This window comes from Symphalangus syndactylus, chromosome 16 (genome assembly GCF_028878055.3).
Source record: "Symphalangus syndactylus isolate Jambi chromosome 16, NHGRI_mSymSyn1-v2.1_pri, whole genome shotgun sequence".
Lineage (NCBI taxonomy): Eukaryota > Metazoa > Chordata > Mammalia > Primates > Hylobatidae > Symphalangus > Symphalangus syndactylus.
This window is the reverse complement of record NC_072438.2, coordinates 94584524-94603837: the sequence shown is the minus strand read 5'-3', so window position 1 is coordinate 94603837 and position 19314 is coordinate 94584524. Positions and strand designations below refer to the sequence as shown.

The 19314-nt window shown below is 45.6% G+C and overlaps 1 protein-coding gene across 1 annotated transcript in view; it reads left to right on the top strand.

Annotated features, from left to right (window-relative positions):
• Positions 1-19314, top strand: part of ADCY2 (adenylate cyclase 2) — a 436796-nt gene that overhangs the window by 412751 nt on the left and 4731 nt on the right. Inside the window, exons 23-24 of the mRNA XM_055246496.2 lie at positions 9015-9129; positions 12712-12836. Coding sequence (XP_055102471.1) covers positions 9015-9129; positions 12712-12836 — 240 coding nt within the window. The remainder of the gene's footprint in view (positions 1-9014; positions 9130-12711; positions 12837-19314) is intronic.

Here is a 19314-nt window from a genome sequence, read left to right as displayed (position 1 = left end):
TGTATGTTTCTTAGCCACCATCCAGACTATAACAGGTGCTGTGTGTTATGCAGTGGCCTTCAAAGTTCCCAGCAGGGCCTTTAAGTGATCACCTGTGTTTGTTCAAGGAGTGATTGCACCTGTGCCCACTCCACCTCCCAGACAGTGTTTAGCTTCCTTCACTCTGTTTTACAAACCTGCCACTTCCAATGCAAACCCTCTAAATTCTTTCCCTGACCTTGTTGAACCTTTACTGAATGGCTCCTGAGCCCTTACAACAAGCCTAGGAGGTAAGTAGTAAAACTCTTTGCCCATTTTAAAGATGCAGAAACTGAGGCACAGAGCAGTCAAGTAACTTTCTCCGTGTTCTAGGGAAAACAAGCAGCCATAGAGTAGGGCTCAGACCTGGGTGTATCTGTCTGTCCAGAGCTCCGCACTGCAGCCTCTGGTGCTGCCTCCTGTTGTCCTTGGCTCACCTGCCCCTCCACCAGCCCCCACCCTTTCCTGAGCATCCCTGCACCCCTACATTTGTATCTATCCTGTTCACTCATCACTGCTCCCAGCCCTTTAGCAAATCCCTTGCCAGGAGCCCCATTCCTCCACCCTCAGCTGCCCCAGCAAAGAAACTTGTCTTCTTAGTTATCGTTGAATGGCTTTCTGACTTCGAACCCAGCCACTGTTGTTAACACGTGACTGTTTTCAGGGTTGAGTTGAAAGAGCATGACTATCAAATGAAACTGCTTATTACTTACTATTATAGCTAAGTGTTCTGCACTTCTGTTACCTTATGCATGAAATGGTGATCACGCCCATTGCATGAGGCTGTTGAGAAGACTATATTTAATATGCAAAATACTTAATCGACTCCATGGGCATAGTAAGTAATGAAAATGCTGACAGTAATAATAATATATTGTGGTTTGTACCGTGTTTTGCATATTGGTATCATTGCTGCCTCAAATAGAACAGAGATAAGGGTTTTGGGACATTGAAATATGATATGTAGTCATATCCATGGAGGGAAATTCTCTCGGTACTGAATGTGCTATTTGTGATTAGAGCATTTAATTAGATTCTTTATAAGGGCATCCTAGAAATATTTTGAAGTGCAATGAATGTATTCTGAAAGGAAAGTTCATTACAATTGATTTGGGGAAAATAACATACCTGATAAATATTCATGCTAATATTAGTTACTTTTATAAGAAATGAATGTCACTTTTACCTTTTGTAACCTGCCCAAAATGGGCTTAAACCTTTGCTTCTCTAGTTATAGACAAAATACTTTCTATTTATTGTTTAGCCAAATCTTTAGTGTGGCAACAAAAGATATTCAGTTTACAAAATACATAGGGTAACCCAAGGAATAATGGCTTTTTCTTAAATCCAAAAAGAGGCAAATTATGTGGGTAATAGCCTTTTGAAATTTAGCATTTATTTGTAATTACCTTGGCATTTTCTCTTTGCAGTAACAACATACTTACCCATGGAGAAACAAGTGCATAGAAGTATGTCAGCACCTAGTGAGGCAGGGCTTTTGTGCCTGGCTCTGTTTTGCCTCATGTGTACTTTTTAAATGAAATGATCCATTCCAATTTTAAGCTTAAGTCATCAGTGTGGCTAAATGGTTGCATTACATGTAAGAACGGATTGTTGTTTTTAAAAGAAACAGGCATTTGTCGAGAAAGGAAATATTAAACTGGAAATGGGCTTTCATTCATTCCCTGAGCACACTGCCTGAGATGTAGATACCCCGGCTTGGATTTAGTGGTCAGTAGAAAATGGGAGTTTGCCCATCTCAAGGGCCCTTCGTTTTGCCCTCAAGACGTCACTATCTTCTGAGCCTCAAACCTGCAGCCCCTGCTTGTTTCTTTCCATGGACTTTAGAGAAAACTGGTGGCTGTGGTATGTTCTCCTTGACTTGTAGACTTTCGCTTTTTTTTTTTTTAAAGGATATTTTGCTGGAAAATGATCCAGGTACTCCTGAAAATTGATGGGTTATCTACCTGATTGGTGGGTTATCTACCTGATTGATGGGTTATCTACCTGATTGGTGGGTTATCTTCCTGATTGATGGGTTATCTACCTGATTGGTGGGTTATCTGCCTGATAGGTGAGTTATCTACCTGATGGGTGGGTTATCTGCCTGATGGGTGGATTATCTGCCTAGTTGATGGGTTTTCTGCTTGATTGGTGGGTTATCTGCCTGATGGGTGGGTTATCTACCTGATGGGTGGGTTATCTACCTGATTGGTGGGTTATCTTCCTGATTGATGGGTTATCTACCTGGTTGGTGGGTTATCTGCTTGAATGGTGGGTTATCTACCTGATGGGTGGGTTATCTACCTGATTGGTGGGTTATCTTCCTGATTGATGGGTTATCTACCTGGTTGGTGGGTTATCTGCTTGAATGGTGGGTTATCTACCTGATGGGTGGGTTATCTACCTGATTGGTGGGTTATCTTCCTGATTGATGGATTATCTACCTGGTTGGTGGGTTATCTGCTTGAATGGTGGGTTATCTACCTGATGAGTGGGTTATCTGCCTGATGGGTGGGTTATCTACCTAGTTGATGGGTTTTGTGCTTGATTGGTGGGTTATCTACCTGTTTGGTGGGTTATTTTCCTGATTGATGGGTTATCTACCTGGTTGGTGGGTTATCTGCTTGAATGTTGGGTTATCTACCTGATGGTGGGTTATCTACCTGGTTGGTGGGTTATCTGTGTGATTGCTGGGTTACCTACCCGATTGGTGAGTTACCTACCTGGTAGGTGGGCTACCTGATTGATTAGTGGGTTATCTACCCGATGAGTGGGTTATCTACCTGATGAGTGGGTTATCTACCTGAGTTATCTACCTGGTAGGTGGGTTATCTGTTTGACTGGTGGGTTATCTACCTGATCTTCATCCTGATGACAGCAGCCAGCTGGAGCATAGAAGCAGCTGTTCATTAGACTGGGAGTATTCTCTCACTACCGTAGTCCACACCACTCCCTATTGCCTCATTCCTTCTGCTGCACTCCAGAGCCTCACCTGTTCCACATCTGAGGGGCTTTTCAGATGTGGAAATCTGCCCTTAACAAGTATGTAAATAGTTTTGATCTTTTTCAAACTAATTTTTCTAGGAACTGAAGTCAAAAGCAAAGTTTAGGGAAGAAAACTTTCTTTCAGACCCATGCTTTGATTGTAGTATTGCTGTAATATGCAGTACCTCTAGCCGTTACTCACAGTTTCTAACAGGTTGACACCCATTTCCCCCAACAACCTAGAAGGAAAGAACTTGCACTCCCGGAACAGACAGGGAGGGGAGAGCAGGGGAGCAAGAGGAAAGGGGGGGGTTGTTCTCCAGCAAGGTGTCAGCACTGGTGCTGCTTCCATCCTTAAAAACATCTGGGACGGGCGCAATGGCTCACGCCTGTAATCCCAGCACTTTGGGAGGCCGAGGTGGGTGGATCATGAGGTCAGGAGATCGAGACCATCCTAGGTAACAAGATGAAACCCCATCTCTACTAAAAATACAAAAATTAGCTGGGCGTGGTGGTGGGCGCTTGTAGTCCCAGCTACTTGGGAGGCTGAGGCAGGAGAATGGCGTGAACCCGGGAGGCAGAGCTTGCAGTGAGCCGAGATTGCACCACTGCACACCAGCCTGGGCAACAGAGCAAGACTCCATCTCAAAAAAAAAAAAAAATCTGTGTTATTGCTTTCTTTTCAATTATTTTATTTTTTAAAACATTATTTTATCCAAATATTATTTAAAATAAATATATAATTTTATTTACTTATTACATCTAAACAAATCCAACAGCAGGCCTGGGTTTGTGGGCCAAGGGTCGTCACTAGTTCATAAGCGCGACCTCCTGCTCCACTGGCTCTTGCTGAATTTGCTCCATTATTCTGCTCCCTCCATCCCCCAGATCAGACCCCAGGCTCCATCTGAGCCACCTCTGAGATTCCTACCCTCACCCTCCTAGCCTGTTGGCAAAACTGAGCTGACAAAGCAATGAACAGGAAATCTTTGCTGTCCGCATCCATTGACGCCTGAGGACCGCTCTGAGTTAGGACCACCTGGCTCACCTGTTAGGACCTATATGTGGCTGCTGTGTCATCCAACAGACATTTTCTCTACTGACCGAGCCAAGTTCCAGGTACATGCTGGTGACCGCTCTCAGAGTTTTATAGTCTGGGAGTGAACCAGGAGTACAAACAGCAATTCCTGTGTGAGGTGGGCACAGAGAATCTGGGGAGATTAGAGGGATCCTGCCAAATGGGCCAGAGAGGAAGCTAGGAGTCATTCAGAGACCGTCCCTGCCAGTGTCATAGTAGTTAAGGGGTCCATTAAAACTAATAGCCCCAGTTCCCTTCACTGGTAAGAATCAAGAATAGCTTAGGTCTCTGTGGAAATGAAAAGCAAAAAATCCTAAGTCTGTGTATTTTTGTGCAAACACCAAAGCTGTCATGATGTGTCAGAAGAAGAGAGAAATTTCCTTCTGCTCTCATGCTGTTAACAGGAAACTCAAAACTGAAAGAAAATGAACTGTCCCTCTTCTCTATACATACAGAGAATCTCAAAGACACTTTAAAGGTCAGGCACCTTGGTCGTTGTTAAAGCTGTAAGTAAGAGGGAAAAGTACCACACTTAGCCATAAAACAACACTAGGATCTCCCTCCTAGATGGCTGTCATGTCAAGCACAGTGACATGCATCTCTACACTATCATGAAGGAGACTAAGACCCAAGACCCAGGGATGCAGGCTGAATGCATTGCTTGTATTCAATCTTAACTGAAACCCAATGAGGTAGGGAGTTGGCTGGGTGCAGGGGCTCGTGCCTGTAATCCCAGCACTTTGAGAAGCCAAGGCAGGCAGATCACCTGAGCTCAGGAGTGCGAGACCAACCTGGCCAACATGGTGAAACCCTGTCTGTACTAAAAATACAAAAAATTAACCAGGCGTGGTGGGCACACAACTCTAGTCCCAGCTACTCGGGAGGCTGAGGCAGGAGAGTGGCTTGAGCCTGGGAGGTGGAGGTTGCAGTGAGCCAAGATGGTGCCAGTGCACTCCAGCCTGGGCTACAGAGCAAGACTCCAGCTCCAAAAAAAAAAAAAAAGATAGGGCATTATTGTCCCATTTAACAGGTGAGGAAAACTGAGGCCCAGTGAAGTTAAATGACTCTACCAAGGCCACACAGCTAATGATTGCAGAAACTGGAGCTGAACCTATTTTTGCCTGATGCAGGCAATATTCCATTGGCAACCCTCTCCCAGGTAAGCTGATTATTACAGGATGCAGTTTTTATGCTCAGCTGGGAGAAGTCTGATGAGATCTCCTAGAGGCCCGTCAGGAGAACAGAATGCTCCTTAGAAAACAATCCCCATTTCTCTTCCAAATCAGATACAGCGGAACTTGAACACCAGAAGTTTTTCAGCATAGAACACAGGGCCAGACACATAACAAATGCTCAGTGAATATTTATGGAAGGAAGAGGGAGAAGAGAGTACAGAAGAGGAAGGTTATGTTTATTTTAGCCTAAAAAATTACCTCGGTTATTACCAAACAGACACTTGGGTTATAAAATCATCTTGGTAAACATGCATCTACTTTAAGCAATGTTCCTTGCTGGTGAAACTTCCAAAACAACCAGTTTATAAAATGTGTTTCAGGGAACTGAGTGAGTAGTCTCTCTGTGTAGCTGCAAGCCCGTTAAATATCTGGGGATATATAACATAAATTATTCAGATCATAGGAGAAATAACTGCTTCATACTGCCATCAGCTATTTATCGAGACCACACTTATGAAGACTTGTTGAAATGAAATGAGTTCTTCTAGAGACTGAACATAATTTTTTCTAGGGTTTGCTAAGCCCAAATGAGTTACTGATGTTGAATTAAATTTCATTCCCAGAACTCAATCTCTTCTTTTATTACTGACGTCACTTAAAACCTCCAGTTTAAACCAACTGTGTGAAAACAGATTGGGCAATAATTTCTCAAGGAACGGAGCTTGTTTGCTGCACCTTGGTTTGGTAAAAAGCAAAATTATTTCTCCCATGGCAAATATGTCCTCTTTACTTGGACAGTTGTAATTTTTACTACACAAGATTTTGCTTGTTGATTTAACAGCTTGTGTCTCCTATTAAGGGGCAAGATGTTTTCCAACTGACTGCACAAGCCTCCAAATCAGGTTTTCCCCATAAGTCGTGAGACAAAAAAAATACTAGTGAGCTCTGATAGAAAACAGTAACTGTTCTTAAGAAATGACATTCTGAAATTCCACCGAAGTTAGCTGACAGTCAACTTTGTGGCTCCAATTTTGTAGTTATATGGTTTTTCTCTCATGACTCTAAGTTGAGAATTTACTGCAATAGTTCTATTTCCTTTGACTTTTTCTGGAATGATATAATTCACCTGAGGATAGGAAGATGTCTTTCCCTCTTGAACAGAGATTTAATTCTTCTTCTCCATTCATATTTATACTGTTTAGTGTGGTGATTCTCAACTGGGAGCAATTTTAATCCTCCCCCCACCCCCCGGAGCATTGTCAATGGAGACATTTCTGGTTGTCACAATGAGAGGTGAAGGATGCCCCTGACGTCCAGTAGGCAGAGGCCAGGCATGGTGTTAAACACGCTGTGATGTGCAGGACAGCCCGCAGAACAGAGAATAACTCAGTTCAGCCCAGTTCAAGTGTCCATGGTGCCAAGGTTGAGAAACTCTGCGTTACTGCAATCCCCGTGCACACTCCTTATTAAACACTGTGTAGAGCAGATGAATAACCCCTTCTTCATTTTCCTCTCCCCTTTAGCTGCCACCTTGGTAGTAGCTTTTCTCTACCTTGCTGTCACCTTGAATAGGTGCTTATGTCTACAGTCTCCATCTATCTTCTCACCCGTCCCTTCTGAGTCACTGAGAGTTGGGCTTTCTCTTCACTTTCCATAGAGGATGCTTCCCCAAGGTCAGCAGGTGGCTCCTCTTTCTCCCCAGACCTTTCTTCATCTCTGATTTAGCTCCCTTTGGGATCCAACGCTCATCTCAGAAGTCACTGCCTAAGGCCCGCAACAGCCCCATGTTCCGTTTCTCCTGGTCTTCTCTCAGCTGTTTTCCAGTGTGCCTTGCTTGTTCCCCTCCCCGCTGACCCATGTCCTAGCCGAGGGCATATTGCCACCTCAACCCTCTACCATCCTATTCTCCTTTCTTCCCTTCGAGCCCTCACCTGCTGTAGTATGCACATTTATGATCCTTCCTGGGTGCATTCTCTTCAAATGCAAGGCGGTCAGCTTTGACCTTCCGCCAAAGCTTAATGAGTCCCTGTCTGCGTTCCTCCCAGCCATTTCCTCCTGGTGATCCCACTGCCAACCTAAGTATAGTCATTCAATAAGGATTTATTGAGTTCTTCTTTGTCAGGGACTTTATTCTGCTGTGGAGACACAGATTAATAGAGCAAGGTCTCTACCCTGGTGGAGCTCACAAACCAGTGAGGGATGCCGACTTGAAAAGACACACCGCACTGGCTTCCGTGCTAACACGGACGTCCATTCGGCCAAGCAGCCATGCCCGGCAGGCCTGGGACCGCATGTCAGTGAAACCCCGAAGGCCCAGCAGCACACCAGGCAGGCTGGAAGAGAAACCGTGCTCCACCCCACTTTGGTGCACAGAATCACTAAGTATTGGGGGAGCAGGAACCTTCAGGACATTTAAAGGAATTAAATGAATTCTATGCATATACTAATAATATAACAAAAAATAGAAACTTTTAAAAAGCTGAAATTCCAAATATAAATATAGTAAGTGCTACAAATTCATGTTAAACATAAACAGGTAACAGGAATGATAAACAGAAATTAATAGGAAATCTGCATAGAGATGTTCACTTCTTCCCACTGGGAAATCTTCAGGACTTCTGTCCTTCAGCTCTGTAATTCCCTCGTCCTCACGGGATGACACAGCCCTCAAGGACGAGTAAATGAGGAAATTGTTACCCTCCGTATTAGTTTGCTAGGGGTGCCATAACAAAGTACTGCAAACGGGGGACTTAAGCCACAGAAGTTAATTGCCTCGCTGTTCTGGAGACTGGAAACCAAAGATCAAGTCGTCAGCAAGGTTGGTCTCTCCTGAGGCCTCTCCTCTCCTCCTGCTGGGGCTCTTTCCTTCTTCTCCTTGTGCCTTCACACGGCCTTCTCTCTGTGGGTGACTGGGTCCTAACTGCCTCTTCTTAAAAGGACACCAGTCATATTGGATTAGGGCCCACCCTTATAAGCTCATTTTATCTTAATCACCTCTTTAAAGACCCTATCTCCAAATATGGTCATATCCTGAGAGAGTGGGGTTAGGACTTTAACATATGAACTTGGAGGGACATAATTCAGCCTAAAAACCTCCATTTCAAGGCCTAAGAGGGCAAAAGGAGGAGGATGTTCCCAGAACTAGAGAGAGCTGCAGTGCAGAAACAGTAGCTGCCACCCTGGGCAGTAGCCCTTGTCCTCCGTGAAGAAGACCGACCCCTGTGGAAAGCCTGCGGTGAGCAGGGAAGAGGAGGAAAGAGGCCCCAAGCCTCCTCCCCGCTCTTTTTCCATGGCACCTCCCACTGGGCAATCTCCATTGGCAGCCCAAGGACAAGGAGCGGGCACCCCCTAGTGGTCAGGCCACCAGAGCCGGAGCCCAGCAGAGAAAGGCAAAGGCTGGCTGTGGAGGGGAAAAGAGGGAAGGAGGCGCCAGCCCCTCCTCAAAGCCAGCTTCCCTTAGTGATTTCTGGGCTCATACAATATAGGTTCCCTGTGGTCAGCCTTAGCCCGCATAATGCGTTTGGCCTGAGGGGGCCTGAGACACGGAAGTCAGTGTCTTCTAGCACCTAACGTCTCCCCTTGGCCACACAGGGCTTCCTTGAGATGGGATTTGATTCTTATAGAATGTCTGCAGTGCCTTGTAGCATTAGAACTTGCCAGCATTCCTTTTGGCCTAAAGCTCAGGTTGAGGACAAAGGGGAACAGTTTCCAGCTGTGATGCTCTAATTTCCATCCGCCTGTGTGTGTGTTCTCAGGAGCCCGAGCGGCAGTACATGCACATTGGTACCATGGTGGAGTTTGCCTTTGCCCTGGTAGCGAAGCTGGATGCCATCAACAAGCACTCCTTCAACGACTTCAAATTGCGAGTGGGTACGTTCTGCAAAGAGGTCTCGGTTTCAGTTGTGGCAAAGATGTGGAATAAGGAGTAAGTCATAGGAGATGTTGATGATCCTTTCAGTGTTGGAGTAGGACAGTTACAAATGCATCCCATTGCAAGACTGGATGACAGAAGGAAGGACGCTTTTGAACAAATTAGAGAAACCCCGCTTTGGTTGGATCTAGGCTACCCGCACTCAGTCAAGGTCCCGTCTACAAACAGGGCACGCACAGCCTTGCGCCGTCCTGCGTTGCTGATTCACTGTGAGACGTCCACTAAGAGCTGCTGCATTATTTTATGGGCTGTTGCCAATGAAACTGGGACTGGGACCTGCCACTAACTATAAGATACATCCGTATTTCAGAGATATAAAAATATTTTCTTTAAAAAAGTGCATCTTAGAATTGTGGTAATACAGTTCCATCTTCCTGGGGCCACAAGCTGTAAGAACACCAAATGTGTCGTAGGTTCTGAAACAGTGACAGTTTTTCAGATTGTGTTCAAATCCTAGAGAAAAAAAATCCAGCTTTCTTTATAATATTGTTAAAAAAAATAACCTTTAGGCCTGATGCAGTGGCTCATGCCTGTAATCCCAGCACTTTTGGAGGCTGAGGTGGGAAGATCACTTGATTCCAGGAGTTTGAGACCAGCCTGGGCAACATGATGAGACCCCATCTCTACAAAAAATAAATTAGCTGAGCTTGGCGGTGCACGCCTGTAGTCTCAGCTACTTCGGAGGCTGAGGCAGGAGGATTGATTGAACCCAAGAGATTGAGGCTGCAGCAAGCCATAATAGTGCCACTGCAATCCAGCCTAGGTGACAGAAAGAGACCTTGTCACCAAAAAAAAAAAAAAAAAAAGTAACGTTTACTTGGTTGAAAACAAAGGCTTCCTGATAAATTTTTAACAGACTTTAAGTTGATTTTTTTTAGCATGTTTCATTGCTTGGCTTTTGCAAATTGTTATTTTTTTAAATGTGTGTTTTAAGCCATCAAGTCAACACACAGCTGGGTTTCTTTGTGTGCAGTTACTTGCAACCATTCAGATTTCTAAGAGCTTCCTTGACCATTTTATGATTTTCTTGGCAACACATTTTGCTTCTTCTGAGAGTCAGTTTATATAAGAGCAGTTCAGGCAGCAAATTCTATCTGAATGGTTTTTAACGCTCTCTTACATACAAATTTCATCTTTAAAAAGAAATCTGAATATTCAAAGCCATTTTCTTCCTTTGCTGTGGGTATGTCCTGAATTTCATTTAAATCCAAAATATGTTACATCTCTTTCACAAATGAGATGTGTTTCTCCACTTGTACTATTAGTTGTCAGTGTTTAATCATATTTTTCTTTTTCTTTTTCTTTTTCTTTTTTTTTTTTTAGACAGAGTCTTGCTCTGTCACCCAGGCTGGGGTGCAGTGGCACTATCTCAGTTCACTGCAACCTCCACCTCCTGGGTTCACGTGATTCTCCTGCCTCAGCCTCCCAACTAGCTGGGATTACAGGCATGTGCCACCACACCTGGCTAATGTTTGTATTTTTAGTAGAGATAGGATTTCTCTACTATTTATATTTAGTAGATTTAGTAGAGACATGTTGGCTACGCTGGTCTCTTACTCTTGACCTCAAGTGATCTGCTCACCTCAGTCTCCCAAAATGCCATATTTTTCTTTCTACTTTCTCAGTTCTGTGCATAGTAAACCCCTATCGGGGGCTCTACCTTACACAAAGATGAGATGACCACACCAAACACGGGCATGTCCCTTTGACCCCAGAGACTCTACACTGTTTTGACAGCTTAGAAAATGGGCTCCTCAAATTTTGCTACTATGCCTCTTTAAAAAAAAAAAAATGTATTACATGGGCATATTAGTCAGGGTTATCTAGAGGGACAGAAATAATAGGATAGATGTATATATAATAAGATAGATGTATATATAAAGGAAAGTTTATTAAGAAGTATTAACTCACACAATCACAAGGCGAGGTCCCACATTAGGCCGTCTGCAAGCTGAGAAGCAAGGAAGCCAGTCCGAGTCCCAAAGCTGAAGAACTTGGAGTCTGATGCTGGAGGGCAGGAAGCATCCAGCACAGGAGAAAGATGTAGGCTGGGAGGCTAAGCCAGTCTAATCTCTCCACGTTCTTCGGCCTGCTTTTATTCTGGCCATGCTGGCAGCTGATCATATGGTGCCCACTCACATTGAGGGTGGGTCTGCCTTTCCCAATCCACTCACTCAAATGTTAATCTTTGGCATCACCCTCACAGACACACCTAGGAACAGTACTTTGCATCAGTCAATCCAATTAATTTGACATTTAGTATTAACCATCGCAATGGGAGAATGACCTCTTCTATTATCAAACTTATATAGACCAAAATAATATTGCCCTGCACTGCAGTATGGGACCAGAACGGCTCTTTGCCAGTCGTATGTGCTACATCCAAAGTGCCATTTTCCTGATCTAGACTTCAGTGATATTGTTCAGATTCACGTGAACTGTTGAATGCACCTCCTTCCAGTGGTGTTTATTGACATTAAATGTCTAGTTTACCCTGATTGTCCAATAACTGATAAAGTCTATCCCCTCAACCCCATATGTCAGCCTTGTTAGATTTCTAAGGAAGCCTGAACTCAACGTTTCACTTGGCCTTTGAGTCTCCCTTTCCCTAGACCCTCAGTCTCTCCCAGGAGGGGACTTCCCTGCTTGACCTCCATGCACCGTGACATCCAGAGGCAGTTCAGGGATAGCAACGTGGAATAATAATATTGCCAACAAAAGCGATGGGACAAATAATGAGGTGAATTCACTCCTAGCATCCTTTTCAGCATATCTAGCTGTAAAATCAGTTGGAACCACAAATTTAGCACACTCCTACACTAACTAGAGATGGCCCTGTTGCCAGCAATAATCAGTCCAGGCTCTTCCCCACCCCCAGAGCTGCTGACCAAGCAAGGATGAGCAGTGGCCAAGAGAAAAGCTGAGCTGACAGATGCAAGACTGGAACCACAGGCCAGTGTCCAGCAGCTGACCCCTGGGTGCTCTGACCTGTGCCAAAGCTGGAATAAATTATTTGAGATGCCTAAACCAGAAGTGTGTTTTCCTAAGTATGCCACAAAACCAAAGGAGAATTTATTTATTACCTCTTTTGTACCTGCAAAGGTACTGCTTGAAACAATATTGGGGCTGTTTCCTGACCTAACTTTCTATTGCAAAGGGGAAGCTTTGGCCTGGCACGGTGGCTCACTCCTGTAATCCCAACACTTTGGGAAGCCAAGACAGGTGAATCTCCTGAGCTCAGGAGTTTGAGACCAGCCTGGGCAACATAGCAGAACTCTGTCTCTACCAAAAATACAAAAAATTAGCCAGGTGTGGTGGTGTGTTCCTGTAGCCCCAGCTACTTGGGAGGCTGAGGTGGGAGGATCGCTTGAGCCTGGGAGGTGAAGGTTGCAGTCAGCCAAGACGGCGCCACTGCACTCCAGCCTGGGTGACAGAGTAAGAGCCCATCTCAAAAAATAAAACAAATGAAAAGACAATAGTTATGAGATGAATCTTGCTAACTCAACTCTGATGTGGCACAGGTATTAACCACGGACCTGTGATCGCCGGTGTGATTGGAGCTCAGAAGCCACAATATGATATCTGGGGCAACACCGTCAATGTGGCTAGTAGGATGGACAGCACCGGAGTCCTGGACAAAATACAGGTAATGCAGTGTGTGGTCTGCGCTGCCTGCATCAACCATGTCTGTTCTCTTGGGAACCATAAATAAGTATAATAAGGATACTAATATATTAAAACAAAGGAAAAAAGTAAACCTTGAAATTTACTTAAATCTTTTGTAGAACAATTTTTGGGGAAATGTCAGTTTCTGTATTGACTGTTAACAGCAACCACAAAATTCTAACAATATAAAGGCTATTGCATTAGTGAAAACAAATGATCCAGCAGCAACCAGCATGATAGCACAATAGCCCTGAGCATTCGGTGCAGGAGAACCTTTATTACTTCTCCTGGTGCTAATACCTTGAAAAGGACTTTGCAAACGAGAGGGATCACATGCAACCAAAACCAGACACAACCCCTCATCTTCTCTCAAGCTGAATTGGGAGGAGGGGAAGTGGTAGGCTTGGGAGAGGCGGGAGATGAAACAGAAGGTTGATATGAATGGCAGCTCTGGAATCCACCCAAGAGGGAGAAAGGAAGGTCTAACAAATGAAAAGCAGTGATTGGAGAAAACTAAAATTATTTTGTGTGAGTATTCCCATTGCTCATTCAATTATAATTGTGGTTAAGGTAACTATATTACAACAGCACTAATAATATCATATTTTTATTTTAAAGTCACTGAAAAGACAATAGAAAAAAAATCTGTTATTAGAAGTATGCTGAAACTATCCCCCCAGTTACAAAAGAGCAGTCGTTCTGCCCAGGTTGACAGTGACAGAATCAAGGAAGAGCGGGAAGAGAAAGAAGGGAGGCAGGCCGGGCGCGGTGGCTCACGCTTGTAATCCCAGCACTTTGGGAGGCCGAGGCGGGCGGATCACGAGGTCAGGAGATCGAGACCACGGTGAAACCCCGTCTCTACTAAAAATACAAAAAAAAATTAGCCGGGCGTGGTGGCGGGCGCCTGTAGTCCCAGCTACTCGGAGAGGCTGAGGCAGGAGAATGGGGTGAACCCGGGAGGCGGAGCTTGCAGTGAGCCGAGATCGCGCCACTGCACTCCAGCCTGGGCGACAGAGCGAGACTCCGTCTCAAAAAAAAAAAAAAAAAAAAAAGAAAGAAAGAAAGAAGGGAGGCTATGAAGACGGAAGCTCTGTCAAATCTGTTCTTCAATTCATTCCGCACCCACGTCCTGTGCTCCTCCCACGTGCTGATTAGGTGCTGTAGCTACAGCATGAGCAAGCCAGACTCAACTCTGCCCTTGTACAGTGAATGTTCTCTTGGAGATAACCGTTATCCACCAGAAGTCACAGTGGTGCCACCGCAGATGTGACTGTGCTGTAGGACTTCAGCTGGCCTGTGTGATGGGGGAAGGCTCTGAAGAACTCGATTTTCAGACAGGCTGTGTGAGTAAGAAAGGTGTGGAACTGGAGACAGTGTGTGAAGACCACCTTTTCCGACGTGAAATGAGCTGATGGAGCAGAAGGGGAACGGAGTTCAAGGCTGCTTTCAAGAACTATCCTGAACATGGGCAATGCTCACAGGAAGAACGGAGTGAGGGGACCAGTGAAAATAAAGGTGGTTTGAGGTTCCCCCGGTGAAGGAAGGAGATTGGAACACTGTGTGGTTGGAGAGTGGGCTCACAGCTGAGTAGCAACATCTGCAGCATTAATGGAGAAAAATGAAGAAGGAAGGGTGCAAGAGTGGAAACAGGAAGCTATGGTTCATTCCAGTATTTGGAAGAAAGAAGAGGGTCTCAGCTAAGAAAGGAATAATAAGAAGATAAAGAGGTGCATGTCGTTACATTTTAAATCTACCATTATACTCTTGGATAATCTATGTAGAATGGGAAACATGTTCACAAGGTTTAGATGTAACTTTAAAGCCATTTTGTACCATGGTTTGGAAATTTTGCTTAAACTGTGGTTAGAGATTATCTTTTTAATTTTCATCATTGAACCCACACCCAAATCCACTTAATATATTTTGGTTAATACTAGAATTTCGTTGAATTCTACCATTATTACACTGAGAAGCTATCCTGAAGCTTGCTATCACAGTGATACATGACACGCCAATGTAGTATCTGTCCCCCTCAGAGGCACAAACATCTAGCAACACAGAAGGTGTTTCAGTGAAGAGCCTGGAGATACCAAGGTTTTATGGTCCTTCCTTGCCTTCTTCAAAATTCTGCTTCTATTAATGGCTAGAAATTAGTGAAATTCAATCTGCCTTCCAGTGAGCTCATCAGTGAGCTGATCATCAGCAGCTGGAACATGTGCACCTGATTGTGCACAGTTCCAGACACCCAGAGAGAAGGGCTGGGATCTGCAAGTGAGAAGTGTGTGTGCACATGTGTGTACATGCATGTGTGTGTGTGTGTCTGTGCTGTACACTCTATTTGCCTCACTCTCACAAAGCAGTGGATTCACATTTCACCCCCGTTATGTTACATGCTGGAAAATGAATTTCTGCTAAGTGGCAAATTTATATGAAAGTCACTGGACTCGCACAATAGGTTTATCATGGTGGTCCTCTGGGCTTTTGTTGAATCCCTATAGCGTGTGTCTCAGCTTAGCCAAGACAAGCAAATAGCCTTGCCTCCTAAAATTGACTGCACAGACTGGCACAGTCCTTTCCTCTTTAAAAGACTGTCCCCTCCATTGTTGTCAGAATGGGCTTTTTATTAAACCTCGACTTACCTGCCTTTCATATTTACCCCACCTTGTTCATTCCTGTGGTCTTTCTAAAGGATAGCTTTAATTTTTATATGGAATGGAGGAAACATTACTTCTAAGTATCTGCCTTCTTTTATTTAGATTGACTCAACACTTGCTACAAAGTAAGTAAAAGTCGAACACAGAGAAGGAAGAGATAAAATAAAACTAATGGGAGGTGGAGAGGAAATATTCCAACCAAATTGGCCATTGCCAAGGATCTGCTCACGAGATCAGACTTGGAGTGAGTTTCCAACACCAGCTCCAGCCGCCTCCCTTCTCATGCTAGGGTGCAAGACGAGGCTCTTCTCCCTGGGGCTGCAGCTGCGGTCATCATCTGTGGAGACTGCTCAGTTGCCCAGCCAGAACAAGAATCGTGGGGCGTTTTGGCAGCCTAGTCTGATCATTTCCTGATGGTACCAAGGCTTCCAGGAATTTCTGCATAAACATCACTGCCACTTCCAATGCCCAGGGATGCTCCAGCAATCCTGGACAACCCCAGGTCTTATCTTGGCAGGGAAGAGAGGCCTGCCCCTACCAAGGACTCCCTTTCCAACCTGCAGGCCAGCCCATGTCCCCAGCACAACACCCGGAATATTCCGAAGATTTATGGCAGTTTTTATTATTATTATTATTATACTTTAAGTCTTAGGGTACATGTGCACAATGTGCAGGTTTGTTACATATGTATCCATGTGCCATGTTGGTGTGCTGCACCCATTAACTCGTCATTTAGCGTTAGGTATATCTCCTAATGCTGTCCCTCCCCCCTCCCCCCACCCCACAACAGTCCCCGGAGTGTGATGTTCCCCTTCCTGTGTCCATGAGTTCTCATTTTTCAATTCCCACCTATGAGTGAGAACATGCGGTGTTTGGTTTTTTGTCCTTGCGATAGTTTACTGAGAATGATGGTTTCCAGTTTCATCCATGTCCCTACAAAGGACATGAACTCATCATTTTTTATGGCTGCATAGTATTCCATGGTGTATATGTGCCACATTTTCTTAATCCAGTCTATTGTTGTTGGACATTTGGGTTGGTTCCAAGTGTTTGCTATTGTGAATAGTGCCGCAATAAACATACGTGTGCATGTGTCTTTATAGCAGCATGATTTATAGTCCTTTGGGTATATATCCAGTAATGGGATGGCTGGGTCAAGTGGTATTTCTAGTTCTAGATCCCTGAGGAATTGCCACACTGCCTTCCACAATGGTTGAACTAGTTTACAGTTCCACCAACAGTGTAAAAGTGTTCCTATTTCTTCACATCCTCTCCAGCACCTGTTGTTTCCTGACTTTTTAATGATCGCCATTCTAACTGGTGTGAGATGGTATCTCATTGTGGTTTTGATTTGCATTTCTCTGATGGCCAGTGATGATGATCATTTTTTAGTTTTTAATATGCTTTCTAGCTCCCCAAGTGCTTTTAAGCACTTGGGAAAAGTATCAAAAGCAATTTAAGCGAGGCAGGTCATGGAGAGTTCTCCCTCCTGGAGATCGTAAATCTCCTAGAGGTCGATGTTTGAAATGAGTTTGAGCTCACGTGCGTCTCAAAGAGGATATTGGGCTCATAAAGCTCCATGTGACTCAGGGCAGCTCAGCCACCTGCACTGGCTCCGTGACCTCTGACTCCTGGAGGGAAAGAAGACAGGTTTCTGCCTGTCAGTAGGGAGCCATGTTTGTAGACCTGTGTTTGCTTCCTTTAGCACAGAAGCTGGAAGGGCTGCATTTGGGTAGCTTTGTAATCCCGAAGGTGTGGCTGGCTTCCTCACTCCAGTGAGCTCTCTTTTCCATTTCTGTGCAAAGAATAGTAGTGAGATGCCAGGAAAATAAAAAACGATGCCCAGGCCATTAATAAGTTTCTCCTAGGCCTGAGGAACGGGTTCTTTTTATTAAAGAGCATTTAACTCCCAGCATGCTTTCTAGCCTGGAAACCCCAAGAACAGCATAGCAAGCCCACTCAGCAATGCTGCGGGCTTCTCCTAGGCCTGGGGGCATAGTAACCGGTGTGCATCCAGATGGACAGCTTCTTCCTCCCAGCTTCCCATTAATCATGCGGTGCTGATCGGTGGGTGGTTTGGCATTATGAACACCCATGGATAGTTTTAAAATGCCAGTGACATTAGTACCAGTAAATACCTCAACAGTTAACCCCCAAAGCACCAAAAGATTGGTTGGTTCTCTGTGTGGAAGGCCACTCGTCCAATGACTGCAGAATTTGCAAACCTGAGTTTCTTGGTTTTCTTCATCTTCTTTCGGTTCTTATCCAATACACAAAGCACTCCCTGGGCTCCTGCCCTCCTCCCGGGACTTGGGCCGGACCAGAGCAGCAGGACATGGGCATCTGGCACCTGTGCCTCCTTTTCCTTTCTGCTCTGCTCATCAGGGTCCCGAGGACCCACACGTGGACCTTGTGCTAGGGGCTGTCCTTCCATGACATTGCAGAAGGGTGGATGATTCTTCCATAGCCTGCCCTTGAGATCTGTGCATGGAGGATTCGCCCTGGTTCTGGGCGTCCCTGGATGCTGTCCTGGGCTCTCAGGAGCACAGCCCCTCATGGTTTCCTTGCACTTCTGCCTCTGCCCCAACAGCGGCGTCTACCCTCAAGGACGCTCTCAGTCTCCAAGTCCAAGGAGGCTGGAGCTTTGCTGTTGACACGGCCCCCACCTTTGCACCTTCCCTGGGACACACCACAACCAAAATTGTGCCATAACACCCCTGTGTGCCATGACAACACTGCTGTGTGCCATAACAACGCTGTGTGCCATAACAACGCTGCTGTGTGCCATAACAACGCTGCTGTGTGCCATAACAATGCTGCTGTGTGCCATAACAGCGCTGCGGTGTGCCAGAACACTGCTATGTGCCAGAACAACGCTGCTGGGTGCCACAACAACGCTGCTGTGTGCCATAACAATGCTGCTGTGTGCCATAACAGCGCTGCAGTGTGCCATAACACTGCTATGTGCCAGAACAACGCTGCTGTGTGCCACGACAATGCTGCTGTGCCACAATGCTGTGTGCCACGACACTGCTCTGTGCTATAACACTGCTGTGTGACATAACAACGCTGCTGTGTGACATAACAACGCTGCTGTGCGCCATAACAACGCTGCTGTGCGCCATAACAACGCTGCTGTGCGCCATAACAACGCTGCTGTGCGCCATAACAACGCTGCTGTGCGCCATAACACTGCTGTGCCGTAACAATGCTGCTGTGTGCCATAACACTGCTGTGCCACAACAACACTGCTGTGTGCCACAACAACACTGGTGTGTGTCGTAACACTGCTATGTGGCTTGCAAGCTGCCCAGCCCTGCCACACCCACCTGGCACAGGTCTGTCACTCCAGTGCCAGAGATGGCCAGGGTCTCACAGGTGCCCTTGTTACAGCCATGCCAGGTGCCTTCTCAGATGAAGTGGGAGGAGATTGCTCCTTTGTGCCTTTTACTCATGGTTCCAAAGCAGCATTACCAGGGATTTGTCTGCCCAAACTCAGACACCTGCTAGGGGACACTGGGTGGAGGAGCAGGTAGCCAACAGAGGGGTCTTCCCCAGCCTCGGAAGCTGAGGACTCACCCTCAGGCCATGCCTGCGTGCCTCACTGGTTCTCTGCTTTTGCAGCTCCTCCACACTCAGGCAGCCCAAATCCAGGCAGGCGCGGGCCCACAGTCCCAGATAGAGTGTCCCAAGGAAGGCGCAGCACACGCGGAAGCTGAGAGAGCCAGTACCGGACAGTGCATCTCCGCTGAGGAGGAAGCCCTCGGAGCCAGCAAGTTCACGGCCATCTGACCCGCTGGGCCT